At 48.4% G+C, this 22,054-nt stretch overlaps 1 protein-coding gene across 1 annotated transcript in view; it reads left to right on the top strand.

Moving 5' to 3' along the window:
* LOC119954975 (leucine-rich repeat-containing G-protein coupled receptor 5-like) overlaps positions 1-22,054 on the top strand; it is a 201,701-nt gene that overhangs the window by 71,127 nt on the left and 108,520 nt on the right. Inside the window, 1 exon segment of the mRNA XM_038780739.1 lies at positions 140-211. Within this exon segment, the coding sequence (XP_038636667.1) occupies positions 140-211 (72 nt within the window).

Below are 22,054 nucleotides of genomic sequence, written 5' to 3'. Positions count from 1 at the left end.
ATATTGCATCCTATTTATCTGAATTATTTACATTATTGGACATTCTCAATCAGCAAGTTAAGAAATGTTATAGTAAATAGCCAAGTCTAAACGTTGTAACTTAGATTAATAAATGCTCCATTGCATTCTTCTCTCCCAGGGACCTCAGCATGAACAATATCACTGAGCTGCCCCAGAATGGACTTTTCAACTTGCATTTCCTGGAGGAGTTGTAAGTATTAGAATTCTACTCTTAGTCTTAAGCAGAATAATGCGCATCACACGTGGCTATAATGAATAAAAATGGTTGCTTTGGGATAATGACAGATGTTTCGAAAACCAATAATCCAAATGAAAATGTGATATGGGGACCAGGCAGGAAAGTAGAGGTGAGGTTAAAGGTCAACCATGATTGTACTGAATGGTGGAGCGTGCTCAGTGACCTATGGCCTACTGTTGCTCCTATTATGGTAAAATAATCCATCATGAATTTATACGCCAAACAATTAAGTCCTTGCTTCATTAGAAACAATTTACTAAAGTTTTCTTCCCAAATCTTCCCCCCCCCCCCAAGGTTGCTGGCTCACACTCAGATAATGTTCCATGGGTGCTAGCAACTTTCTGGGAATTCACTCAAGTATCCATTCTTCACTCGTTCAGTTTAGACTGTTGGCAAGCTGTTCAGCCAGGGGACCTGTGGCTTGGTTTGATCACACCCTTATCAAATATGCAGACACATGCAGTTTCCAACAGGGTCACTGGATGGTGTCCTGGGATGATCATCTCCCTCATTCCTAATCTTAGTAAGACTGAGTGAGAGACCACTCAGATGCTTCCATCTGCATCCAAGCTCGGATCAGCTAACAGTACAGATGAAGCACTGATCGGTATGGCTCATTTCCACACTGATTCAGTGTTTATCCAGTGATCCACGAAGAGTAACCTCTTCAGTTTATTCTCAAATAATTGACCAGAGAACCTAATGCAGCCATCTATCCAAATCCTGACATGTAGGCAAATAAACCAACCAAATGTAATGTTAACCTATGCCACAAATGCTTTTGGAACTTCAAAATAAAACAATGGAGATGCAATTTTCACCTCATTACATAGTGGGACCAAAATTAAGTAAATGGTTGCTAATCCTGAGGAATTTACCACTTCACTGTGCCCAATGGAATGAAGATACCCTACGTCTCTGGGAAATCCGTTCAGAACTATACCACCAAATAAACTTTTTTTTAAATAAATTTAGATTACCCAATTGTTTTTTCCAATTAAGGGGCAATTTAGCGTGGCCAATCCACCTACTCTGCACATTTTTGGGTTGTGGGGGCGAAACCCACGCAGACACGGGGAGAACGTGCAAACTCCACACGGACAGTGACCCAGAGCCGGGATCGAACCTGGGACCTCAGCGCCGTGAGGTGGTTGTGCTAACCACTAGGCCACCGTGCTGCCCTTCCACCAAATAAACTAACAGAAATGTATCTTAGCAAACCTGGTGTAGATATATATTTTTAAAAAACACAATTAAATGGTGGGAGTTACTATTTTATTCACTTTATGCGAGTTTAATTAATGAGTGGTCCCTCAACCGTCAGATACACTAAAGAACTGAGCAAGGAAGTGCTTGAACAATAATGGTTCAATTAAGAGCCTGAAACTGAGAGTCAGATTTATCCACAAAACAAAACTGGTGAAAGTAGGGACTGGCAGCTGAAGTAGAAAATCGAGCCAGAAATGATAGATTTCCAAGTGCTTTACACTGAATGTCCAATTTCCATTTTGAAATGTGGAAAATGGATGTTTTCTAACAAAGAGTGGCTTAGTGTATCGTGGAATATAATCCAGTTGGTGTATTTTTACCGCAATTATTGTTTAAAGCCAAAGACAGGTGTTCTAAGGAAAACAAGGACATGGATACCACCAAGTATTCAGTCAGCGGATCTAGTCGCTTTTATTTCGTCAAACAATAATTTTGGAGCAAACCACTTACAAACTTCAAATAACACCTGTTCCTCAAAATCACATCTAAACATAGAAAGAATTAAAGTCAGACAAAATTGGTATGGTCTGCAGGTACATGAAAGGTAAATCTATATGCACACGCATAGAAAGAATTGTATAGCAATTCAGTCTGAAGGCTAATTTAGATTTCCTTGGATTGTAGAAAGCACAGAGGATGCCAGCTAGTAATGATAGCGTTTTCCAGTATTTAGCGGATCTCTGTTACATTCTACGGACTTGTATGAGCTGTGGCCTCCTAGTGTTGATGGCATATTGCTTTATGGAAAGTGATGCCAGCCGTCCATATTTTACATCTGCCTCTTAAAACTTCTGACTGAGATTTTCAGCTATCGCAATGAGTTGTGTTTGAGAGAATCTACTCAATACAAATCATGTTACTAAATTTGTCTTTCAACTGGCCCATTGGCTCAGCAGGTCTTGTAGTAAGCAGATGAATCACAGAAAGAAGGTTAACACAAAGATTTGAGCGCACTCGTTGTCGTGGTGGTACAGCTGCTGTAATGACTCTACGCATCTGAGCCAGGGAGGGGAAGGTTGGTCGGGACCCCTGCATCTGATGACTCTTCCGTGACTCCTGTTGTGAATGCCAGATGAGCATCACAACAGCCTTGATAGTGTTGCCAGCCAGGTTGGCTAACCTGACACAATCGGCATTGAGTGAATAGATATCACTTGGACAAAAGAGCTGGGAACAGCTGCCACCTGCTGTCTTCGCTTCTGGAAACGTATCCAGCAGGTTGATATCCCATCGGGCAGCTGTGGCAGAAGGCTATAGCGATTAAGACAAATGGGCCCCATTTAAATGCTCCCAGTCCTCTGTCAGCCCAGAATGGGAGTGAAGACATAGGGCAACTACAACAGGCAAAGATCGGACATGTCCCTGTAAACGGCAGGGAAGGGGCATTCCTGTTCCCACAAATGAAACATTTGTGCCAATTCCAGATCTGCTTCTGCACCTGGGAGAAATCCCGATGGCCCCTGTGTGGTGAATGTAACTTAGTTATTCACACTGTATTTACCAATACCATTGTAAGCGCAGTAGCGTTATTCGACCACTAGGGGGTGTAGCTCTGGGAATGCTCAGGAGTTTGTACAGGGCTCCACCCTTGGCTCCGCCCACGACTCCTCCCCCTGGACAACTGTATAAATACCCTTGTCCAGAGCCAGCCTGCAGTTCATCGAGAGTTCAACGGGTAACAGGCTGACTCTAGTAAGTAGATTAAAACCACTGTTCATATCTTAAAGCACGTGTCTAGTAAATTGATGGTTCCATCACTCTGCATTCAGGCCTCAGTTGAAATTGCATTGAGGTCTCTTTGATGTAATCAGACCCAAATTTGCCCAAGTGTATGAGGTTTTCTACTGTTTTAACACAGAAAATTCTGGAAAACGTCAGCAGGTCTGACAGCATCTGTGGCGAGAGGACAGAGTTAACGTTTTGAGTGTGGATGACCCTTTGTCAGAGCTCTGCCTTTTTTAAAGGGCGCCAAGATCTCTGTGGAGCTGGCCTTTCTGGCTCCAGCAGGTCCTGCCCCACCACAGTGAGCAAAACACCCCCTAAATTATATTTTTCAGAGTGGCTCAAAATCTGCACTAAAAGCTCAGCTGTGCAGCTGGAGAACAACATGCGAGGTTTCAGTCAGGGAAAATATCTGGGAAGGCACTTTGGGAAAATATGGGAAAATTCTGCCCATGAATCTATTATTTTCATACAACATGATTGCTGTTTGACTGTTATCTTCCTATCAATAATCTATAAATTGTCTGAGAACCTGAGGATTTAATTGTTGTCCATTACTTTTGTAAATGTTAATTGCTTAAGTAATATCTAACTATTTATACTGTGGGAAATAGGTTTTCTATTTGACTGCGTGTAGGCAATACTTTGTGTTTCTGCTATGAGTGGAGACATTAACAGATCAGACTGATCCAATACAGGAAATTTAAATGGACACTGGAAGCAATTATTCTTCATCATTTACAGCAATTATAACCTGGGTGAGCAGAGGAGTCTATGATCTATCAGCCTGGCTCTCTTGTCACCCATTACTTCTGGGATATTCAGCCGGAGTGGCATCAAGCCCATCAAATCTCACTTAAGGCTCATAATTAGTGTCAAGGGCACAATTTGTAAGTTCTTTATTATCCATTATTCAAAGTATTTTACATAAGGGCGGCACTGAAGCACAGTGGTTAGCACTGTTGCTTCACAGCGCCAGGAACCCGGGTGTGATTCCCAGTTTAGGTTACTGTCTGTGCAGAGTCTGCAGATTCTCCTCATGTCTGCGTGGGTTTCCTCCGGGTGCCCCGGTTTCCTCCCACAAGTCCCGAAAGAGATGCTTGTTCGAATTTTCGCTTTGTGTACCCGAACAGGCTCCAGAGTGTGGCGACGAGGAGATTTTCACAGCAACTTCATTGCAATGTTAATGTAAACTTACTTGTGATACTAATAAATATTTTTATTATTATGTATGCGGTTTGAGTGCGTCCTCACCCTCAGATTGGTTTGTCCTAATTTAAATAATTTCCAGCAACAAATTTTCATGAATTAAAATTCAAGAAGTTGATTTACTATCACATTATTGTCCTGGTGGACTTAATGCAATGTCTCACACATATTATCACTTACACATAAAACAGAGAGATGTGGGGGAAAAATACAATTACAAATTGAAATGCTCTTTTGTAGCAGACCTGTAGTTTCTTAGCTGAACTGGTCCAGTAGCTGGAGTGGAGGTTGGGCAAAAGGAGAGTATTCTCAGTAAGCTGCAAGGTTTATTATAATTGAATTGCCAACATGGCTCTCAGGTGAATTTGAGGCTATAAATATGGCTGCCATAATTATAAGGCCTATACGTTTCCTCAAAGAAGGTAGTAGGTTGGACCAATACGCATCCTGTGTTGTTTTGAGATGAGGGATCATAAAGGTCAATGGCACTATTTTCCTGTTCATCCAACACCCGTTGTGTTTTGGCTTCTCTGTTGCCCATGGGGAGACAGGAAAATCTCTGTGTATCATAATCCAGTTGTTTACAATTCTTTCTGAATGAAAGGACTTGTGAGTTTCACAAGTGGATGGGATTGTTCATATTTTAATGAATTTCAGGTCACATGATGTGCTGGCAGCCATCTTTAAAGCTATTGAGCTGGATCTCTCTCTCTCCCCCCCCCCCCCCCCCCCCCCCCCCGCCACAAGAATGCCATGGGCGAGCCACGTAAAATGGAGAACTCCATTGACCTCAGGTGGGATTCTCCAGCCACACCCACCCGGTGACCGGAGAATCCCGCCCATTGTGTCCATTTTAGAAAGTAGAGCTTCACAATTTGTAATATTATCATGCTTGTACTGGGTATGGCAGTAAATACAGGCAGAATAATGCCTGATGAAAATTATGCCTTAGCAACATCGGTTATAAGGAATTCTAAAACAGTCCTAAAGTTTAAATTTATTTATTTATTTTTATAAATTTTAGTGTACCCAATTTATCTTCCCAATTAAGGGGCAATTTAGCATGGCCAATCCATCTTGCCTGCATATCTTTGGGTTTTGGTGGTCAGATCCACGCAGACACGGGGAGAATGTGCAAACTCCACACGGACAGTGACCTGGGGTCGGGTTAGAGTTCAAATTTATTATGGTCTGATCACTGTGACTCGAACACTCAATACTGGATGGATTAATGCAAAAGGCATATTTAAAATCCAAAGTTAAAAAGAAATGATAATTATTAGCCAGCTTCGTCAGCTACGAAACACTGCAGCCACGCATCACAACAATTTCCTTCATCCACCTGGAGCATGATAAACAACTCGAGCATCTACTCTTAAATTAACCAAACCCTGGGAAATGGGAAATAGTCAAGATGCGTTGATATTGCTGAAATCCCATCCGACAAAAAGATTGTGCCATGGAGGAATGCAAAGAATAAATCCCTTCACCTGTATGGCTATTTTAAGCCAATACTTATCAGAGCTGATCAGTGTTGAATATCCTGGTGAAAAGCCATCATGTTCCACATCAGCACGGTAGCATGGTGGTTAGCATAAATGCTTCACAGCTCCAGGGTCCCAGGTTCGATTCCCGGCTGGGTCAGTGTCTGTGCGGAGTCTGCACGTCCTCCCCGTGTGTGCGTGGGTTTCCTCCGGGTGCTCCGGTTTCCTCCCACAGTCCAAAGATGTGCGGGTTAGTTGGATTGGCCATGCTAAATTGCCCTTAATGTCCTAAAGAATAAGGTTAATGGGGGGGGGGGGGGGTTGTTGGGTTACTGGTATAGGGTGGATACGTTGACTTGAGTAGGGTGATCATTGCTCGGCACAACATTGAGGGCCGAAGGGCCTGTTCTGTGCTGTACTGTTCTATGTTCTATGTTCTATCCTGCTATCAACTGCCAGCAGTTTCTCCAATTCTAGCAAGTGTTGTAGTTGTGTATGTTAAAAGCGTGTTTAAACCTCTGTCAAAGGCTAGTATGCTAGACAGGCCTACATTTCCCTTTGATTAACTTTCTTGTTCTGTGATTTCATAATGTAATCAGCACAAGAGGTAATTATTTCTTCATACATTCCTGATTAAGGCTATGCTTCCAAGATATATGGGACATAGAACGACTGACATGATTGCACATCTTGTTTTGCGTTTACCTGGGATATCCCTCGCTTAAAATGGTTTCTTCATCAGTTTTCTCCCACAGTCCAAAGATGTGCCGATTAGGCGAATTGGCCATATCTTTTTATTAAAACAGTAACCATCGCATTTATACAAGGCCAAACAGTACAAAAACACTAATATTGCGATGGAGAAACAGGGTACCCTCCCCTCTGTACCAGTGTTCGGGGAGGGAGGTAGGATACTCTGATTATTAAAACAGTTTACAACACAGACGTACAAAAGACAAACGGTACAAGCACTAACCTTTGCGCTGGAGAGACCAGATACCCTAGCCTCTGTACCAACAGAAGGGAAAGGAAAGGGGTGGGTGGGGAGAGAGGGGAAAGGAGGGTGGTGGGGAGAGAGGGAATCGGGGTGTTGATGAAGGGGGCCCAATAGGGCACTGCCTGAACTATCTATGGAGGCAGAAAAACAAAATAACCTCCAATTATGATGTGCCAGATTTTGGGAGTCCCCCAGAGGGAGCGAGGGGCAACACAGTGTCAGGCACAAAGTGAGCCCTGTACCCCAGTGCAGAGAGCCTCATGTGCACCCTCCACCATGCTAAATTGCCCCTTAGTGTCCAGGAATATGCTGGTTAATTGTGGTTAAGGGGTTGCAGGGATAGGGTGGGGCACGGTTAGGGTGCTCCTTCAGAGGGCTGGTGCAGACTCGATGGGCCGAATGACCTCCTTCTCCACTGTCGGGATTCTTTGATTCTATGAATATCATCGAATGGCTCATTTCCCCCAGAAATTAAGTAAATACATCAACATAATCCAGAGCAAAAAAAAGATCCCTGAGCATTGAAGAGAAAGTGAGAAAGAAGGAAAGAATGACTTGTATTTATGAACTCAGTTTCACAACCTCAGGATGTTCCAGTGAAGACTTTTGATACGTAGTCATATTTAACAGGTAGTACAGAAGCCATATTGAGCACAACAAGCTTCAACAAACACCCGTGAAACAAATGTCCAGAATTAGATATTGACAGGACCATGGGACTAAGACCCATGCTCTTCTTTGAATAGTGCCCAAGGGATCTTTACTGGGCACCTGAGAGTTCAGACAAAGTCATAATTTAAAGTCTCATCTGACGGGTGGAGTTGCAGCACTTCTTCAGTATTGCGTTGGAGTGTCAGCCTAGATTATATCCCAAGGGCGCGATTCTCCGAACCACATGCCGGGTGGGAGAATCGCGGGAGGGCCGGGCGAATCACGCCACGCCGCCCTGGCACCCCCACGCGATTCTCCCACACACCCCCCCCCCAAAATGGCATGTCGCGTTTTGCGTTTCTAACAGCGACCGGCAATTCTCCGGCCCGGATGGGCCGAGCGGCCTGCCGAACCCGACCGGTTCACGCCGGCGCCAACCACACCTGGTCGCTGCCGGCGTGAACATCGCGCGACAGCTGCATGTGGGACCTGTGGGGGGAGGAGGGAGGATCGAGCACCACAGGCGTGCTCAGGAGGTGTCTAGTCCGCGATCGGTGCCCACCGAACGTCGGGCCGGCGTCTCTAAAAGACGCACCCTTTTCCCTCCGCCGCCCACAAGATAAAGCTGCCATGTCTTGCGGGGCTGCGGAGGGGAAGACGGCAACCGCACATGCACGGGTTGGCGCTGGCCAACCTGCGCATGCGCGGCTGACGTCACTTAGGCGCCGCCGGCCGCGTCATTCCGGATGCGCCGCTTTGACGCAAGCGTCAAGGCCCGGCACGCGAAATTCACGCGCCGCCGCTCCTAGCCCCCTGGGGGGGGGAGGGGGGGGGAAGAATAAGGGGCGAGAAGCGGCCTCTGACGCCGGAGTGAAACACTCCGGGTTTCACTCCGGCGTCGGCTGTTTGTCTCCCTTTGGGAGAATTGCGCCCCAAGTCTCTGCAGTGGGTCTCCTACTCGCACAACCCTCTGATTCACGCCAGAATGCTATATATGACTCCTCGTAATATCTCTCAGGACTTTCCGAGCAATTAAATAGTTTTGAAGTGCAGTAATTTTAGACAGGCAAATATACCGAACTTTTTATTGTATTATATTATTTTATTCAACAGCCAGCATTCCTGTTTTCCCCAGCTCCCTGTCATAATATGCACCCATGCACACATCATGAGGTAAAGACAGGCAGTGACAGACACCCAGGTTAGCCAATCAACATACAGGACAAAACACAACCAATCACCAGACAGAACACTGGAGGGGGGCTTCCTACTATAAAACCCTCGATGCATCAGCATTCCGCCATTTTCCACTGGTGACAACTGTAGTGACAGTCAGGGTGTATATAATCAGTCAGCACCTTCTACACGTGGATCAAAGCTAGTTTGGTCTAGTTAGTTATAGTTAGTACACTTAGAGTAGTAGAGTGTCAACCATCAGCCAGCTGTGTGCATTGTTACAGAAGTTCAATAAATTGTATTGAACCAACGTCTAAGTTTGGTGTATCCTTTACAGTCCAACTGCATCCAGTTGCAGTCCGTGTTACCCCAGGGTGAATAACACGACACTCCCCAGCACAAGCCAGTGGTGTCTACTTCTGGAAGCCAGTACGCCACATCCTTCATGTAATCAGACTAATTAAATCTTTGTTCTTGGGACGGTATTTATTGTCCATCCTTAGTTCTTTTGGGAACTCGGTAGTGCAGTTTCTCTTTAAAACAGAATTGTCCTTGTGGTGGTGTTGTAACCTGACTTTGTTGAACTACTTCTTGCTTATTTACTTACAAGATCGATGATTTGATCAACAAATCAGTCATAAAACTAAAAAAATAACTGGGAAAACAAAGAAAAATGTTGAAACCCCCCCTTGCCATAGACGACTTTTGAGTGATTAGTGTACTTGTGCTTGTTAAAGTTCAATTAACCAGTAAGGAATTGTTGATAAGGAGCTTGCATTGCAGTGGAGTTATTTATTGATGTTTCTCAAAGTCAGCCTGATAATATTCCATGGTAGAAATGTCTATAGCCCTGTCTTAACAGCATTGTGCCAGAGTCTCCAGTTTACCAATCAGCTACAAGGTAGCGCAACACTAAAGCAGTTTGCTCATCGCACTCCTGGTACCCAATTGTTAAGATACAAGTACATTATTCACCAGTGTTACACTTTTACATGTGATGTTTAAATGATCAGAACAAAGATCTGAAATGTGGCAGAAATAATTTAAATAAGAGTCCAGCCAACTCCTTGGAGCATCTTTTCACTGGCGGAAGCAGAAAAAGTTTCAGGTTTTAGAACATAGAACAGTACAGCACAGAACAGGCCCTTCGGCCCTCAATGTTGTGCCGAGCCATGATCACCCCACTTAAACCCACGTAACCCCGTAACCCAACAATCCCCCCATTAACCTTACACTACGGGCAATTTAGCATGGCCAATCCACCTAACCCGCACATCTTTGGACTGTGGGAGGAAACCGGAGCACCCGGAGGAAACCCACGCACACACGGGGAGGACGTGCAGACTCCACACAGACAGTGACCCAGCCGGGAATCGAACCTGGGACCCTGGAGCTGTGAAGCATTGAAGCTAACCACCATGCTACCGTGAGGCCCCTTTTCAATTGAAGAAAATCCCTCGTTCCATTTGGGAACACAAATTGAATATTTGTTTTCTTTCCAGGGCAATTTAGCCAATTTGATCTGAACTGGCATGGTTAATTCATTTTAATTACTGTGTGCAATACCTCAAACAGGACAATAAAAACAGCGTCTTCAGAAATTCTCTCTCACTGGTAGAAGTAATGGTTTCTGGAATGTTCTGCCAACAGCTGGTTTCGTCCAGTTTAAATCTGTTGCTGATTTCAGATCTTGTTCTGATCATTTAAACATCCCATCGCAGCTGGGACAGAGTCGAATAACTGCCACTTGATTAAAGAGTGTTTTGCCTCGGAGGCCAATGACTGAGTAGACTGTTATAATGGTCTTCAAACTCACACTACCTCTTCAGGGAATTACGTTGGAATCACTTTGGATTCCTGGTGTAACTTAGAAATAGGTTTGGTAAATTGTTTTTGTTACTGAACACGAGAGTGTTTCTGTCAGGACTAAAAGTTTAACCGTGCTGAGGGCGAATTTGGACAGGGCCCAAAAACGGGCATGGGAATCATGGTGTGGGATCACCACACGCCTGTTGCTTCCGATGCAGGCAGTGCGCCAGGTGACTTAAACGATTGGAGCGTGCAGCCAGTGCTAAGTGGGCTGGCAAGTGGCTGCATGCCTGAGCAGAGGTGTAAAATCGTGAGAGGCTGGATTGAGTTTTTAAAAAAATATTTTTTATTCTCCTCCTTTTTCACATTTTCTCCCAAATTTACACCCACCAACAATAAACAATAATCAGTAACAAATATGTCAATCCCCATATCAATAACAACGATCCCATCCTCCCACCAAACCCCAAACATTAGCCCGCATGTTCACACAAACAAATGACACAAAGGAATTAGGGATCACCCACAGTCACCATTAACACACGCAGCCCCCCTCCCCCCAACCCTCTCACCCACACGTCCGATGTTATCCAGTTCTTCAAAGTGCACAATGAATAATGCCCATGAATTGTAGAACCCCTCCATCCTTCCCCTCAGTTCAAACGTAACCTTCTCAAGAGTCAAGAATTCCAACAGGTCCCCCCGCCACGCCAGGGCACAGGGTAGAGAGATTGCTCTCCAACCTATCAGGATCCGCCTTCAGGCGATCAACGAGGCAAAGGCTACAACGTCTGCCTCCACACCCGTTTCCAACCCTGGCTAGTCCGACACCCCGAATATGGCCTTCTGGGGGCCCGGGCCCAGTTCCACATGCACCACTTTAGAAATTACCCTAAAAACCTCCTTCCAGTAATCCTCTAGCTTTGGACAGGACCAAAACATATGAACGTGATTAGCGGGACCCCCCCCCCCCCCCCCCCCCCCCCCCCGCAACGTTCACATACATCTTCTACTTCTTCAAAGAATCAGCTCATCCTTGCCCTCGTGAGGTGTGCTCTGTATACCACCTTCAGCTGTATCAGCCCCAACCTCATGCACAAGATGGAGGCATTCACTCTCCGGAGCACCTCACACCAGAATCCCTCCTCCATATCCTCTCCCAACTCTTCCTCCCACTTGGCTTTGATCCCTTCCAGTGGTGCCTTCTCCTCTTCCAACCCCCTGCCTACCTTCCCCTCTGTAGTAGCACCTTTCTACTCTGGCCACCTTCCCTCCCCATATGAACGATGTAATCCTTCCCTCAATCTCTCTGAATAAAGCCTTTGTCAGGAAAATCGGCAGGCATTGAAAAATGAACTGAAATCACGGCACACGTTCATTTTAACCGCCTGTACCCGACCCGCCAGTGACAGGGAGACCATCCTACCTTGCCAGATCCGCTTTCACTCTCCCCACCAAACCAGAAATGTTGTATCTGCGGAGCCCCCCCCCCCCCCCAACTCCCGGGTAACCTGCACCCCCAAGTGCTTAAAGTGAGTCCCTGCCCCTACCCCCGGCCGAGACACCACAAAATACTCACTCTTGTCTAGATTTAGTTTGTACCCCGAGAAAGACCCAAACACTCGAAGCAGTTCTAATATTCCCCCTATCAACACACTCAGTTCTCACAACAGCAAGTCATTGGCATATAAGGACACCCTATGCTCTATCTCCCCCCACCCCACACTATTCCTTTCCATACCCCCCGAACTTCTTAATGCGATGGCCAAAGGCTCAATCGCAAGTGCAAACAGCAGGGGGGGACATAGGACATCCCTGCCTCGTCTCACGGTGGAGAGAAAAGTATCTTGAGCTGATGTTATTTGTGCGGACACTTGCCCTCGGCTCCTTATGTAGTAGCTTTACCCAGTTCACAAATCTTGGTCCATCCCAAACCGCTCCAGAACTGCCATCACATACCCCCATTCTACTCAGTCAAACGCCTCCTCAGCGTCCAATGCCACAACCACCTCTGTTTCCTTCCCCTCTGCCGGTGCCATAACGATGTTCAATACCCTTCTTACGTTTGAAAAGAGCTGCCTCCCTCTCACGAACCCCATATGATCCTCACCTATCACCTTCGGGAAGCACTCCTCCAGCCTACCCGCCAGTAACTTCGCCAATACTTTTGCATCCACATTCAGAAGTGATATGGGCCTATACGACCCACACTCCGTCGGATCCTTATCTTTTTTTTATCAACAGGGAAATCGATGCCTGCCCCAAAGTTTGTGGCAACACCCTCTTCCCTCTTCAAACATCCCCACCATCAGTGGTGCCAGCTTATCCTTGAATTTTTTATAATATTCCACCGGAAACCCATCCGGCCCTGCCACCTTCCCCGACTGCATCCTCCCAATCGCATCCTTTATCTCCTTTTCCACTATCGCTCCTTCTAATGTAGCCCTGTCCCCCTCCCCTAACCTCGGGTACTCCAACCCATCTAGAAACTCCTGCATCTCCCGGTCTCCCCCAGGTGGCTCTGACCTGTACAGCCTCTCATAAAATTACTCAAAAACTGTGTTAATCAGATCCGTAGCCACCACCAACTTCCCTGCCCTATCCCTCACCTGAACTATTTCCCTTACCGCTGCCTCCCTCCAGAGCTGACCTGCTAACACACCTTATCTCCATGTTCGTAAACTGCACCCCTCGCTCGTCTCAGTTGGCGCACCGCCTTCCTGGTAGATAGTCGGTCAAAGCTCGCCTGAAGTTCCTTCCTCTTTTCCAGCTTCGCTGGGTCCCCATCTTCTGCATAACTCCTATCTACCTCCAACATCTCATCTATTACCCTCAGCCACTCCAACCTCTCCTCTTTGTCCACCCTGGCCTTAAACAAAATCACCTCACCCCTCACCGCCGCCTTTAGAGCCTCCCAGACAACTGCCTTCGACTCCTTACCCGTACAGTTGAAACCTACGTATTCCTCAATTACCTTTTCAATTTTGTCACAGAACCCTAGGTTCCCCAAAAGTCCCACATCTAATTTCCACCCTGGCCACTGCGCTACCCCCTTCTCCAGTACCATATCCACCCAATACAGAGCTTGATCTGACACTGCAATTGCCAGGTATTCCGACCCCTTAACCCCAGCCAGCAAAGACTTCCCCACCACGGAAAAGTCGATCCACAATTATACCTTATGGACTGCCGAGAAAAATGAGTAGTCCTGTTCCCTTGGGTGCAGTAACCTCCGAGGGTCCACCCCTCCCATTTCCACCATTAGCCCAGCCAATGCCTTCACCCCCCCCCCCCATCCCATGGGGCCAGCGAGCACAGAGGTGGCCTGTCCAACCGTGGCTCCTGCACCAAGTTCCAGTCCCCACCCCCACTATCAGTTTGTGTGTGTCCAAGTCGGGGATGGCCCCAAACACCACCTTTGCGAATCCCACATCATCCCAATTGGGACCGTATACACTTAACAGCGCCACTAACCTCCCCTCCAGCGCCCCTGTCACAATCACTTATCTCCCCCCCTGATCTGCCACCGCCTTCTCCATCTGGAAGCGTATGCTTTTACTGACCAACACCGCTACCCCCTCGAGCTCTTCCGTCAAATCCAAAGTGAAACACCTGACTAACCCAGCCCTTTTTAAGTCTCACCTGGTCCTTCACCCTCAAGTGAGTCTCCTGCAGCATTGCTACATCGGCTTTCAAACTTTGAACCTCTTGACCGGACCTCCTAACCCCCTCACGTTCCACCTGACTGTCCTAACTGGGGTCTCTGACCCCCCCCCCTTCTTATCCACCATCATCTTACCACCGGGCCCTGCCCCATGAGCCTGACCCGCCCCTATCCATTATTAACATCGAACCCCTTCCCCCCCTCGCAAAGACCACCCCTACATTTCCTCTTGAAAATACATCTCCCAGCATCAGTCCCTTTCCCCCGCCTCACTCGCTTCGTAGGCCCATCGAAGCCTGCTATCCAGGCTCCAATGTCCGCAGCCCTCCTCTCACCTCACCTCTGTTCACTAGCCGACTTTAGTTAGCTAGCGCGGGTGGTTCCCCCCGCCAAGGAATACCGTCCCCTCCCACCCAGTCCCAGAGAAAGAAAAAAACAAAAACAACAATCCAACCCGTACAATTCACTAAAATAAGATATAACCATCGCAATACAGAATGTCAATCAACCCAGCCAATAACTTGAACTCTGTAACAATGTGAAGAGAAGTAAATTACAATACACGTCAGTAAAAAGAAAGTTATAGGGCGGGATTCTCCCAACGGGAGACTAACTCCGGCGTCGGAGGCCGCTTCTCTCCCCTTATTCTCCCATCCCGGGGCGCCAACCCGCGCATGCGCGGTTGCCGTCCTCCCCGCGGGCACCCTGCAAGAAATGGAGGAGTGATCTTGCGGGGCGGCGGAGGAAAGGAATGCGTCCTTCTGAGACGCCAGCCCGCCGATCGATGGGCACCGATCGCGGGCCAGACCCCTTTTGAACGCCCCCCCTGGTGCTCGATTCTCCCCCCCCCCCCCCCCTCCCCACCACAGGCTGCCCCCGCAGCGTTCGCGCGCTGTTCATGCCGGCAGCGACCAGGTGTGGAGGGCGCCGGCGTGAACCCGTCGTATTGGGCAGGCTGCTCGGCCCATCTGGGCCAGAGAATCGCCGCTCGCCAGTTACAAACGACGAGCAGCGATTCTCCAAGCGGCCTGCCGTAAATCTTGGCGTGCCGTTTTGGGGGGGTGGGAGAATCGCGTGAGGGTGCCAGGGCGGCGTGGCAGGACTCTCCCGGCGCCCCCACGATTCTCCCACCTGGCGTGGGGGGGAGAATTGTGTCCATAGCATTTTCCAGCTCCTCAATCACAGTCCACAGTCTCTGTTCCAGCTCTGCTCCTCACGTCTGTCCCAAGCCTTCTGCCCTCACAAACGCCTCAGCCGCCTCCGCTGTCACCCTCAGCTTCGCCGGGTACACCATACCAAATCACATCCCCTTTTTGTACAGTGCCGCCTTCACTCACCCGAACGCCACTCATCTTTTTGCCAACTCCACCGTCAAGTCCTGGTAGATCCGAACTCCAGCACCATCCCACTGCACCTCGTGCTTCTGCTTCACCCAGCTTAACACCTTCTCCTTCATGCAATACTTATGGAAGCAGATAATTACTGCTCTTGGCGGCTCATTCACTTTGCACTTCGGCCTTAATGACTGATGAGCTCGGTCCAGCTTGTACCGGGAGGGTTCTCACCCTCCCCCATCAACTCCACCAACTTCTTAGCAAAGTACTCTGTTGGCCTTGGGCCCTTTGTCCCTTCGGGCAAGCCCACAATTCTCAGATTTTGCCGCCTCGTGCGGTTCTCCAAGTCCTCGAGCTTTGCTCGGAGTCCTCTGATGACCTCCACCACTCTCCGCAGCTCATCCCCCATCGTGGTGAACTGGTCACTGTTCTGCGACACGGCCTCCTCCACTTCCTTTATCTTCTCGCCCTGCTCTCTCACCTCGGCCGATGTCTTTGCCACAGCTACCCTCACCGGGGCGATTGCCTCCTCCACCAATGACTTCAATGCGACTGCCATCTCCTTCCTCAAAGCCTCCATGTGCCTCACAAACTGCTTTTCCAGCTCCACAGCCATCACCTCGGTCATCTTCTCCACCGTAAGTAGCGTGGCCCCACCATGCAGTCTGGCATCCGCCATCTTGTCAGCACTTTTGCTGGTCCTCTCATTCAGCGGCGAACCCGCGTTTCCTCCCTTCTTCGATGCTGCTTTTCGCAACCTTTAACAACTTATTATTTTTCCTTTTTTTTTTCCACCCTTCTTTCCTTCTTCAATCTTTTTTTTATAGAAAAACAAAAACTTCTTCTTTCAAAAACAAAGAAAAAAAACCTTTCACCAAGCTCCTTTAAAACTTCTTTCTCTTCTATTTTGTCTTCCTCCAGAATTTTCCTGGGACTGGACTTCAGTCTTCTTACAGTATTCTAGGCGAGAGCCACCTGATGTGGGACATCTCACCTACATCGCACCCTGGCTTCGGGCCTGCCGCCCCCGCTGCTCCGACCTCCGCGCGCGCTGGGCCCGACGCCTCAGCTGGTTTTCAAACCGGTCCTGCTTGATGCCTGGGATGGCCCCAAAGGTTGACAATAATGGGGGGGGGGGGGGGGGGGAGAGAGCAAAGAATCGGGGAAACGCACTAAAGCGCTGCAAATAGTGGCCACCGTCGGGAGCTCTTCTCGATGCGGCCGACCCGTTCGCAAACGCCATCTGATGTCAGGCTGGACCGAGTTAAAACTAGGCCGCACCTCTTAAGGAGGAGCTGCATGGTGACTGGAGTGGCCGTTGAAAATCATTTTAAAGGTTATTTTTCCATGAGGAACAGTCCATAGCAGAGAGCCTTCTCCAAGGTTTTGCGGACACTGCGTTGCAGGCCTTGGTGCTGATGGTGGAGAGGAGTAGAGATCTATCCATAGGACCATGAGGCCCTCCAGACAAACTTTGTGAAAGCAGTGAGATCAGGGCTGGGATTCTCCCCTACCCAGCGGGGCGGGGGGTCTTGGCGTGTTGGAGTGGCGTGAACCACTCCGGCGTCGGGCTGCCCCAAAGGTGCAGAAGTCTCCTCACCTTTAGGGGCCAAACCCTCACATTGAGGGGTTAGTCCCGCGCCGGAGTGGTTCCTGTTCCGCCGGTTGGCGTGAACGGCCTTTGGCGCCACGCCAGCCGGGGCCGAAAGGACTTCGCCGGCCGGCGTAAGTCCGCGCATGTGCCAGAGCGTCAGCGGCTGCTGACGTCATCCCGGTGCATGCGCAGGGGAGGGGATCTCTCCCGCCTCCGCCATGGTGAAGACCATGGCGACGGCGGAAGAAAAAGAGTGCCCCCACGGCACAGGCGCGCCCGCCGATTGGTGGGCCCCGATCGTGGGCCAGGCCACCGTCACATCGCCCCCCCCCCCCCCCCCCAGGCCACTGGCGCCCGCCCGCGCCACCAATCCTGCCGGTCAGGTAGGTGTTTTGATTCCCGCTGGCGGGAGAGGCTTGTCAGCGGCGGGACTTTGGTCTATCGCGGGCCGGAGAATCGCCGCCGGGCGCTCGCTGACCGGCGCGGCGCGATTCCCACCCCCACCGAATCTCGGGTGGCGGAGAATTTGGGACACGGCGGGGGCGGGATTGACGCCGGCCCCGGGCGATTCTCTGACCCCGCGGGATGCCGGAGAATCCCGCCCCAGATAACCATGATGGTCCATACCAAGGATCTAGCCCTGAGGCCCTGCATGCAGTGCTGCAAAAGGTTCAGTAGTGTAATGTGAGTGATCAAGACCAGTGGATATATCTTCAGATGCCATATCCCACCAATTGAATCATTAGCCTCAGAGACTGCTCCATGCACCCTTCCTCCACCACTCACCTATCAACAACCTTGTATCAGTCACAATTCAAACCTCACAGTCAGACCTTTACCTCACCAACACCACCTCACACGGCTAGAAACTTCACACCTGTAACTCACAGCTATTCAACAATGACTGCCACATTATCCAACTTTATTGCACCATAGGCACGACGCACCTTCCTCTCTCCTGCAGGACAAAGTGATGAATAAATAAAATTAGCAACACAAGACTGGTGGGGAGGGGTGTGTGCTACATGCTATATGTTCTTGCACTGATTGCTGAGCCAGCTGTTGCCATCATTAGAGCGAGAACTGTAGATGCTGCATGGAGTGATGAAACTAAAACAATATCTCCCTCGTGCTCAGTTCTGTGACATACTGGTTATGATTTTACCAGCCCCTTGGTGACAGCTTGGGAGGTGTGAAGGCTGGGAAAATGGTACAGGAGGATGTCTGAGAGGCATGGACAATGTCTTCCTGCTGCCAGGCTATTTTACCAGCAGCGTGAAAACTGGCAGACACACCACTCACCAGGTGTCCAATTCAGCCACTTAAGTGGCCAATTAAGGCCCTCTTCTTGCCTCTGAGGACATCTTGCCCATGTTGAAGAAGTGGGGGGTCTACCATCATGTGGGAGAGCATCAAGTGAAACATTGCATCCGCCCAGCGAGCTCCAAGGACTGGGGAGCATCTACCTTTGGGGCTCAAAAAGGCAATAGGCCTCTCTGGTAGCACAGGTGACACCTGCCATCAGTGACCCCGAGCAGCAACCCCCTTCCCTACCCTCCCCAGGCCCCAATTACATTTCCTTGTGGGCACCCAGTCACCGATGTGCCCTTATCCTGAAACCTCGGCCCTGGCCACCGCTAGCGGGTGCACTCTGAGGCTGCTGAGCTGCCCGCCCTCCCTGAACATCTGGGGCAGGTATAGCCTCCGACTGAGCACCCTTTCCCCACTCCTGCACCACCTCCCAACTCACCATCGTTCCAACAGCTCATTCTGCTTTATGTCACCTCTGCCCGTGTCATGCCGTAGCTCAAAGGGTGGCACATTGGCACAGTGGTTAGCACCATTACCTCACAGCGCCAGGGACCCGCGTTTGATTCTGGCCTTGGGTTACTGTCTGTATGGAATTTTTACATTCTCCAGTTTCCTCTCACAATCCAAAGAAGAGCACGTTAGGTGGATTGGCCATGCTAAATTGCCCCTTAGTGTCTAAAGATGCCCAGGTTAGGTGGGGTCATGGGGATAGGGTGGGGGAGTGGGCCTAGTTAGAGGGCCCGTGCAGACTCGATGGGCTGAATGACCTCCTTCTGCACTGCCGGAGTTCTATGGGACTCGATGGATTTTCTATACACTGCAACCACAGTGCAGCGGTTTTGTGTAGAATCTTTGAAGTCAGGCCTGTTCGGCACCCTTAAAGAACTCTCAAACTTTCAAACACATCTAACAAATGCAGCAACAGCCACTAGAAATGAATCAACAGGTAACCTAAAATAGTAGTCAATCTCTTTAGGGGGTGGGGGGAGGCCATTCCTGCTGCTGATCATGTGCTCAAATTGTGGGACTAAGTGTGGGCGATAGCTGGCATGTTGAGCTCCAAATGCTCCCGTTTCACTTCATCGTTACAAGATGATTGAAATCACAGTCTGTCCTCACTAAAATAGCATCTGCACAGACCACATCAGAAATGTACACGTACGTGGCAGACGCCATCTTGGAGCCAAGACATAGTGCCAAAAAATGGGCTTTATGGAGCTACATTTTGAGGTCATTTTTTTCCATTCTCTACACGTTGAACCTTTGAGCCTTTTGTCCATAAAATATCTTCAAAACAAGCACAGCGAGTATTTTAGAGTCAAGATTGCATTAGATATTCAGACGTCTGGGCACCAATTTAGAAAAAATAATGACTCTAAATAGAATTTACAGAGCAGAAGGAGACCATTTGGCCCATCGGGTCTGCACCGGCTCTTGGAAAGAGCACCCTACCCAAGGTCAACACCTCCACCCTATCCCCATAAGCCAGCAACCCCACCCAATATTAAGGGCAATTCTGGACACCAAGGGCAATTTAGCATGGCCAATTCACCTAACCTGCACATCTTTGGATTGTGGGAGGAAACCGGAGCACCCGGAGGAAACCCACGCAGACACGGAAAGAACGTGCAGACTCCACACAGACAGTCACCCAAGCTGGAAATTGAACCTGGGACCCTGGAGCTATGAAGCAATTGTGCTAACCACTATGCTACTGTGCTGCCCTAAAGCTAAGTATCGGTTGAGGGATGGAAACCTTCCGTCCTGACATGATCTGGTCCACATCAATATGGTTGAGGCTTAACTGCCCTCTGATTGGCCAATCCGGCAAATCAGCAAGTTGTATGAAATGGACAGTAAACGTAAGGCTTGCGAGTGGCACTAACATGGCAAGAATGAATGAAAAAAGTGTGTTCAATTATAAAGTCTGAGTCGCAAAGATGCCAGCCTGTACCCATTCAGTATGTAGCTACTCCCCAGTGCATCACTAGGGAGGCCTTGTGGCACAGTGGTAACGTCCTTACCCCTGGGCCAGAGGCTCCAGGTTTGAGTACAATGGCAGGATCTGTTGCCCATGTAAGGAGCATTCAACGCAGTTCAACAAACTGATAGTCAGCTTGCGAATCCTTACACCACTTTCCCCCCCCCCCACTCCTCACGATTATTCCCCAAAGAGTAACAAGACAGTGTGGGCATGAAGATATGCTTCGGAAAAAAGTACACCGCTGATTTCAATGCAATAGGTATTAACAATGAGCAAATTTCAGTCAGGAAACAGGAGAACTGCTTGTGCCATCCACAAGTCCCTGAGGAGAGGCCTCATTGCCACAATCTGGGTAGTTTTTTAAATGCTTGCTGGCTGAAGGGGGGGGGGGGACGGAGGAATTCCACTTGCTCCACTGTGGCGTGGTGGAGGATATTGCAGGGTGTGGGCCTGGAGAGAGTCAGGAGGAGCTTTGGTGGGTGTACATTCCACCCAATGTAATCTCAAAATTGCACTGGGGTCCTTCAGCAAGTGTAGGGTCCTGTGATTTCTCAATTACAAATTGACATGAGGAAAGAAGGGGGAAGCCATACCAGCTATTGAACCGGGTTGTGAGTGATACACTGCCTTAGCTGGTCCTCTCGTACTGTTAGGGATGCCTGGTCAGCTCTCAGCAGACGTTAAGATACTGGACCAGAACCAAGATGTTTTTAAGTTTTAATGCAGTGCGGAAAGATTGATCCATTTGAGGAGTCCGGATAACAGAAGAAATAGGGCTTTGTTATTTTATAAACTAACTTTATTAAAACAAAAGAAAAACAATATTTCAACTTTTAAACTTCAATCCGAACAGTAACAGATTACATGCAGTTTCTTAACCCTAACACACAAGTTCCCATTAAACAGCGCTTCAAAGGAACATGCAGCACTCATTCCATTTACACAGACAGGCAAAGGTGATACTTGCATTTATGAAGCAATTTTTGTTCTGTTAGTGAAGTTACTTCAGAACCCTTTTGAAGCCTTTCTCTGGAACAGCTTTCCATGACCTCTCTCTATGGCTTTAAAAATCCTTCTCCCCATCTGTTCAAATGGGGTTCTTCCTTTCTAATAATAATAATAATTATTATCTAATAATATTTTTTAAAAATTTATTTTAGAAATTTATTTTTTCCGATTAAGGGGCAAGTTAGCGTGGCCAATCACCTACCCTGCACATCTTTGGGTTGTGGGGGCGAAACCTACGCAAACACGGGGATAATGTGCAAACTCCACACAGACAGTGACCCAGAGCCAGGATCAAACCTGCGACCTCAGCGCCGTGAGGCAACAATGCTAACCACTTGTGCCACCATGCTGCCCATCTAATAATCTTTATTAATGTCACAAATCTGCTTACATTAACAATGTAGCAATGAAGTTACTGTGAAAAGCTCCTAGTCGCCATACTCCTCCGCATGTTCAGGTACACTAAGGGAGAATTCAGAATGTCCAATTCACCTAATAGCACGTCTTTTGGGCTCTCTCTGAACTCCATCCAGCCCCTCAAACAAAGGTTCTCGCCCAGGGCAAATACCCATTGAGATAAAAG

The sequence above is a fragment of the Scyliorhinus canicula genome, chromosome 20 (genome assembly GCF_902713615.1).
Source record: "Scyliorhinus canicula chromosome 20, sScyCan1.1, whole genome shotgun sequence".
Lineage (NCBI taxonomy): Eukaryota > Metazoa > Chordata > Chondrichthyes > Carcharhiniformes > Scyliorhinidae > Scyliorhinus > Scyliorhinus canicula.
This window is presented reverse-complemented; position numbering and strand designations above follow the sequence as displayed.